The sequence below is a fragment of the Zingiber officinale genome, chromosome 8B, assembly GCF_018446385.1.
Source record: "Zingiber officinale cultivar Zhangliang chromosome 8B, Zo_v1.1, whole genome shotgun sequence".
NCBI lineage: Eukaryota > Viridiplantae > Streptophyta > Magnoliopsida > Zingiberales > Zingiberaceae > Zingiber > Zingiber officinale.
In genome coordinates, this window is record NC_056001.1 from 103,886,173 (window position 1) to 103,893,722 (window position 7,550).

At 36.2% G+C, this 7,550-nt stretch overlaps 1 protein-coding gene across 2 annotated transcripts; it reads left to right on the plus strand.

The window, feature by feature from the left end:
• Positions 1 to 747: 747 nt before the first annotated feature.
• Positions 748 to 7,252, plus strand: LOC122016640 (kinesin-like protein KIN-14F). 2 transcript variants are annotated; one of them, XR_006121146.1, is made up of 20 exons: positions 748 to 976; positions 1,162 to 1,328; positions 1,437 to 1,580; positions 1,801 to 2,055; positions 2,132 to 2,203; positions 2,293 to 2,361; positions 2,664 to 2,753; positions 2,829 to 2,957; positions 3,063 to 3,144; positions 3,249 to 3,344; positions 3,432 to 3,605; positions 3,693 to 3,799; positions 3,942 to 4,117; positions 4,302 to 4,463; positions 4,540 to 4,793; positions 4,873 to 5,036; positions 5,163 to 5,345; positions 5,811 to 6,346; positions 6,438 to 6,797; positions 7,112 to 7,252. XR_006121146.1 is itself a non-coding variant. In XM_042574013.1 (19 exons), exons 1-19 carry the CDS (start codon positions 853 to 855, stop codon positions 6,538 to 6,540), a joined length of 3,087 nt encoding a protein of 1,028 aa, XP_042429947.1. In that variant the 5' UTR covers positions 748 to 852; the 3' UTR covers positions 6,541 to 6,868. The 2 variants fall into 2 exon arrangements, 1 of the variants encoding a protein (XP_042429947.1); XM_042574013.1 differs by lacking the exon at positions 7,112 to 7,252 and having other exon boundaries at positions 6,438 to 6,868.
• Positions 7,253 to 7,550: the final 298 nt, after the last annotated feature.

Sequence of the window (7,550 nt, forward strand, 5' to 3'; positions counted from 1 at the left end):
CAAACGAACTTTTATCGAATCGAATTTCAAATAGCTCACGAACGGCTTGACTCATTTACACCCCTATAATCAAATAAATTTAAAAATATAAAAATTTTAAATAGTTAAACAAGCTTGATAGCTTCATAAGATCTAAGAGAACCAAACTCAAATTTATAAAAAAATTCATATCAAATTTGAATAATTATTTGAATAGTTTAATTATTTTAAGTTTAGAAGGAGAGTATTGGGATAATGATAAAATTATTATCAGATTTAAATTGGGAAAATAGTCTTTTTATAAAATATCAGGTAGAAATTACAATTCGTAAATCAGACTGCTCTTTTTAATTCATTTTAAGCTCCATGACTCGTTTATAACCTACCCGCACTTTCTGCTCAATTGAACCGGGTTCACTTTACCCACCCGATTTGTATTTATTACAAAAGCCAAGAGAAAGAGAGTCGGAGCCACTTTTGATTTGGTTCGCATAAGACTTTCGAATTTTTTTTGACCGTTGGGGGTGGTCCGGTGTGGTGGGTCCGACCGGGAAGAGGCATGCGCCAGTTGACACCACCACGTTAAATAAATCCAACTGCCGGTTCCCACACCCAACCCTAGACATTTGAAAATATTCGACTGAGGCCCTCGAAAAAGTAAATTTTACAGTACAAAATATGCAGTTTAGCGCCGGCTATTTCAGAATTTATAAAATATTAAAGCCACTGGAAAAGAAGAGTAGCTATAACTCAAGCAGCAGCGGCACTGCAACACAAGCCCTTTCCTGTCTCCGCTCCGCAAAGCAGGAGGTGGAGGAGGTGGAGGAGGAATTGGATTCCTTAATTTTCTCCGCCGATTGCGGGTCGTGGGCAATGGCGATGGAGTCGGAGGGGTTACTGTCGTTTTCGCTAGCTTCGGTGGTGGAAGACGTCTTGAAGGAGCATGGAGCTAGGTTTAGCGATACCAACTTGGCCTCCAGGAAGGCCGAGGAAGCGGGTAAATCCATTCTTCATCCCTTCTCCAGTTTGATTTTTTCATAGTAAATGTAAGCTTCAGAGGAAGATTGTCGATTGCCTTTTGTAGATTTTTTTTTTTCACAATGATTTTCTTGTGGATGTATGGTTTCCTTTGAGTTGATGATGAATGATTCAAATCAGAGGTATTTTTTGATTTAATGGCAGCGGCGAGGAGGTACGAGGCAGCCGGATGGTTGAGAATGGTGGTGGGAGTTGTAGTCGCAAAAGAATTGCCCAACGAGCCTTCGGAGGAAGAATTCAGGCTTGGATTGAGGAATGGGATAATCCTTTGTAATGCTCTCAACAAGGTTCGACCCGGAGCAGTTCCAAAAGTGAGTAAGCTTTTTGTTTTGTTTTTATCGTTGCCCATGTTCTAGACTCCGTTGATCCTTTTCTTCTTCTTCTCTCTTCCTGCGATTTTCTCATTCTAAGAAATACAGGTGGTTGCCAATCCTGGAGATACAATTCAACAACCAGATGGAGCAGCGCTCTCCGCATATCAGTATTTTGAAAACGTGAGGAACTTCCTTGTATCAGCACAAGAAATGGGTCTACCCACCTTTGAGGCATCTGATCTAGAACAGGTAGAGCTTGGCACTGTTAAAAAGTAAAAGTTCGGCAATGAAATTTCTGTATGTTAAATTTAGGCACTTAAAATACTTAATGTTACTTCAAAGCTATGGATATTGTAACACTGATTGCTCGAGTATTATTTGTTTTTCCCTGTGGAAATTATAATTATTAACAAAATCAGTTTTGAAGCCATTTGGTTCTTATTTTCTATTCTGTTTGTTTGAACTCCAGGGAGGCAAGAGTGCTAGGATTATCGATTGCATTCTTTCTCTCAAGGGTTATGCTGAGTGGAAACGAATGGGTGGGCATGGTACTTGGAGATCTGGTGCAAACCTTAAACCATCCATCTCAGGCAAGCATTTGTTGAAGAAAAATTTGGAAAATTCAAAGAGTTCATTGTTAAGAGATCAATATATGAGTGACAATGATCATCTACGAGCTGAACAATTTTTGGATGGGGATGCCTCTTTAGAGTCCAGTGAAATGGTTAGTAATTGACATATTAATAAATTATAAAAGGTATATTAGTTCCACTTTTCACTGATGTCTTCGTTGGCAACAGACCACTTTGGTTCCTTTAAACATGCTTGTCCATGCGGCTTTATCAAACAAGAAGCCTGAAGAACTTCCTCTGGTAAAGCTTGCTAAATATCTCCCAACTTTATTTATTCTTAAAAGAAGTTACTTTTATTTGGGTGTTATAAATATTATATTTTGTTGCAGCTTGTGGAGTCATTGTTGAATAAAGTAATGGAGGAATTTGAACATCGTATTACAAAACAGAATAACTTGGTATGTTTCAAATTTTAAAGCATTTTTGATGTAGATATAAAATTGTTATCTATGGAAAAATCCATTTGGACATACTAGTATGTTTCTATTTTGTGATTGTTGCTTCTGCAATAGAAACCTTAGATTTCTTGTGTTGATGTTGGCCAAGAAACATGCAGTCTTTGTAAACCATCAAGTAATAATCTTTCCTTCACATGAATGAAATCTGGAAACATTTCATAGCAGTATGAGTAAACATTACTTTCTTATCACCCAATAAGCATCATCAATCAACTGATTCATATGATTACTTAACCAAACAGGATAAATCAACTTCAAAGGGCATCCACAATTGCACATTAGTCAAGACAAAGGCATCAATAGGTACTCTATTTGTTGACAGTGGAACAGAGGTATAATGCACAATTGCTACTATCTAAATAATGTTGCAATACTAGCAAATTGACTAATTTAATTTTTTCTGAAAGGAAATTGAAGGAAGCATTTTTGCAAAGTCGAAAGAAGAGGGCTATAATAAGAAGATATCCAAAGGAGAGACATCAAAAGAAAAGCTTTTAATGCAGCAACTGATTTTCAAACAAGATAGAGCTATTCAGGTTCTTTTTCCTGTTTGAAGGCTATGCTATACTTTGTTTATCAGTTAAATGTATTGAGTTATGCAATTAGAGTAACAAAATTTTAGCATTATTTACAAACTGTAGGAACTTAAGCATACTCTTCAAAGTACCAAAGTTGGAATAGGGGTGATGCAAATGATGCACACTGAGGAATTTAATAAGCTTGGTAAGGCACAAATTGTATGAAAATACTTTGTCAAATGAAAATATTATATAATGCTAGTCTTGCTATTGATTACCAATTATCTTGCTGATGAATTTGAATTTTAGGAGATTGTGTACATAGCCTTGCCAATGCTGCTTCAGGTTATCACAAGGTTCTTGACGAGAATAGAAAGTTGTACAATCAAGTTCAAGATCTTAAAGGTAAAAAAATAAAGAATTTTATCTTTATGTAGTAAGAGAGCAATGTGCTCCTGCTAACTTTGTGAGTTGTTTTTTTTGTAATATCAGGGAGCATTAGGGTCTATTGCCGAGTAAGACCCTTCCTAGTAGGACAATTGAGTAATAATTGCATAGGTTCATTTGATGAGGGTAGTATCTCGATAATAACTCCCTCAAAGTATGGAAAAGAAGGACGTAGATCTTTCAACTTCAATAAAGTATTTGGCCCATCAGCAACACAAGGTCATTGGAGTTTTGTTATATGATATGCATATTTATTCACATTCATAGATTGGTGAAGCATCACTCTTACATGTAATCATGTTGCAGAGCAAGTATTTTCTGATACACAACCTCTAATCCGATCCATTCTTGATGGTTACAATGTTTGTATATTTGCATATGGCCAAACTGGATCAGGAAAGACTTACACTATGGTATATTACATACCTGCTATTGATTACTTTTGAAGTTTATTCGTTTTGAAGGAAACAAAATCTTCATGGCGTCAAAATATAGCTAATTTTGTTGATGATTAAATGCATTTAGAGAATGATACAATTTCTTTTATGGGTGCAGAGTGGACCCAAGGTTCTTAATGAGCAAACACTAGGTGTGAATTTTAGAGCTTTAAGTGATCTATTTAAACTTGCTGAACAAAGGAAGCATACATTTAGTTATGAGATCAGTGTTCAAATGATTGAGATATACAACGAGCAAGTTAGGGATCTCCTCGGTGAAGGCATTAACAAACGATATCCTCTCACCTAGGAACTTTTTATTTTATAATCTAGTTGTTTACTTTGTTGATATCTGTCTATACTTACCTTGTGAAATTTTTGAACGGAGGAAAATGGATTGTGCATGCTCAATGTTCCTTCATGTTGTCAGTTATGCTATAATTGTCTTTGTATTTTTGCTCCCTTGACAAGTAAGTACATTAGAAATTCGGAATACTTCAGAGAAAGGACTTAATGTTCCCAATGCAAACTTAGTACCTGTTGCATCAACATCTGATGTAATGGAACTAATGAATATTGGGCACAAGAATCGTGCTGTTGGTGCTACAGCTTTGAATGATCGTAGCAGTCGATCTCATAGGTAATGTCCAAAGTTTCCCCTTATTATTGACTTTATTTTACTCAACCTGTAAATCTTTTGAATGCTTTACATGCAGTTGCTTGACTGTTCATGTTAAAGGAAGAGACTTGACTTCCGAAACTGTTCTCCGTGGATGCTTACATCTGGTAGATCTGGCGGGCAGTGAGAGGGTTGACAAATCTGAAGTCACAGGAGAAAGGCTAAAAGAAGCACAACATATAAACAAATCTCTCTCAGCTCTAGGGGATGTCATTGCTGCACTTGCACAAAAGAATTCACATGTTCCTTATAGAAATAGCAAACTCACACAACTTCTTCAAGACTCTCTTGGTAAGTTGCTTTCTTCTAAGGTATTGATCAATGAGTTGTACCTTATTTGGACTTAAATTTTATATCCTTTGTGAAATAGGTGGTCAAGCAAAAACCTTGATGTTTGTCCACATAAGTCCAGAAATGGATGCGGTTGGGGAAACCCTTAGCACACTTAAATTTGCAGAACGTGTTTCCACAGTTGAGCTTGGCACTGCACAAGTGAATCAAGAAAGTGGAGAAGTTAAAGAACTAAGGCAGCAGGTTATATATTTTCTTCTCTCATTAGCATTTCTATAATCCAATAGCTTGTTCATTTTAGATACATATGTTGTATTCTTCTTAGTGTCTCTTTTGAGGTTCTTAGAAACAATTATTTCTATATTGCAGATAGCTAGCTTGAAAGCAGCCCTAGCAAGGAAAGAAACCGTTCACCAGAATAAATTACCTAGTTCAGATCCCATCCATATTACAACACCATCACCTGTACATTCCAGTCGACAGAGTGGTGGGGCTTATCTAAGCAGTCAAACTACTCATAGACAACCAATGGAAGAAGTTAGCAATATTGAAGTAAGTGTTCTGTTTTAGTTCAATCCAGTACCCTCCCTTTAGCTGTAATTGTTTTTTAGATAATATACATGTCACAAAATGAATTACAATAGCGTACAATTCTGAAAATTTCTAGATGATCGACCAAAAAATCTAGTTCTGGGTATATGCCACTATACATTTCTTTATATTTTTGATGAACTTACAAGTTTAGCAGTATCTGCTAATTGTCTGGTTGACATGAAGATGCTTCTCTATCATTTCTACAAATATACTTCATTCCTGATTGTTTATTTGGTGCCCAAGATGCTCTTTTGTTCAGTATCTCTTTCCTAGTTTAGACATTTTTATCATTGGCACATTTTGAAGCAATAATGTAAATTTCTCTCTGGTAACTTGCTTGAAATATGATTTAATTCAGAATATGTACTTTTCCTTTATGCTGTTTGTACTTATTTGCAGATAATAACTCTACTTTCTTTTCAGGTCAGGGGTAATGTTGTGATGAGACGTAAAGTTCCAAGTTTTGATCTCCAAGATCTATCGACAATAAATGACTCTTCTCCCTGGACAGTAAGTAGCTCCAGAATGAATCATCCGAACAAGGATGATAAACAAATTGTCTACAGCGACTGGGTTGATAAGGTCATGGTAAACAAGCAAGAGACAGTTGCTACAGATGACAATTACATGATAGATTGGGAGGGGAGTTATGGGACATCACCTGATCACCTGTTTTACCATCAATGTCTTTCTGATATGAGGGTTCATCCTGATGAACAATATCATAAAAATGCCATCACCAGAAAAGATAGCAGCTATGAGCTGAATAGGCAAAGAAAAGAGTCATTTTACGCTGCAACTGATGGTTCAGACGACCTAGATGTTGCAACCAGTGATTCTTCAGAAGCAGATATGCTATGGCAATTCAATCTCCAAAATGTACATAACGCATACAATGAGAGTGGTTCAAAGATCAAGAAGCCTCAGACAAAGCCACAAGCAAAAACTCCTGATACAAGGTAATTTGGTTGGACTTGAAACTGCCATAAATTTCTCACTCTTGTGAAAGGTATTACATGATTATTCATTATGTTTCAATCTGCAACTTAGGATTCCAAATCATACAAAGTTATCATCTTCCAAGAAATCAAACGGGCCCAACCGGATAGGAAGGCAGACCATTTCCAGCATTTCTGGTGACCGGAAACATTAACGAATTACATCGGTTGGCAAGATTATCAATTACAAATAGAGGTGTTTCTGATATAGTGGCTTGCTACTTGTTCTTCTTTAGAGTGAAAAAAGAGAATTGATGCTTTCTCAAGCAGAGTTAATGAGTAGCAATAATCCCAGATGATGCGTGTATCACTGGAGTTGTGACAATGGATAAATGTATTGTTGTATTATTCTTTTCATCGTGTCTACGATTTGTAAAGAAAAGGAAGAGCAAAATGAGGCAAATTCAAAGAGGTATACTTACAATTCGTTATGTATATCACGATAAAGTAATTTGTGCAATGGCATTGCTCTTGTATTCTAAACTGTTGTATTGCTTGTATTTTGTGCTCTAAATTATGTCTTCATTTACTTCAAATTTCTGCTGCTGTGATGATTGGATCCTTATATAAAATCAGCTTCATTCCTGCTGTTCTTGATGTGGATCTCAATGATGAAGTGTCATCCATGTTGGCCTCTCTTACTAAAGATCTAACTGCATTCCATTTTTGAAATAGTTGATTACTATAGGCTTAGAATTCTTATTCTAATGCATGCTCATTGGTCAGGTTTCAAGTGATGAAGCTATTGATACAGCTAAACTTCTTTCTTTGCAAGAGCCAAGAAGGGTTGGAATTTCATCTGGGGCTGCTACAGAAGCTGCTATTAAAGTCAGACAGAGACCTGAGAACAAGGGAAAAATTATTGCTGTGAGTTGATTTTGTCCCCCCTTGCTTTCCCTTGTGTTATGCTTTTGTTTTACAACTGAGCTTTGCAATTACAAGATGCAAAATGATTACAGATCAATGGAGAGAAAAAAAGAAAAGAAGCACCAAAAAAAGAGTTCCAAAGTTACAACCAAATATTAAATATAATCTATTTTCCCTGGACAATATTTAGGTAGACATTACTTTTTTAACAAACTAACTAGCCGAAGGTGCATATTTGGAGATAAAGCGTCTTCTCAGGGTGGTACGGTGGTTAAGACATGAGGTGTTACTATATTAG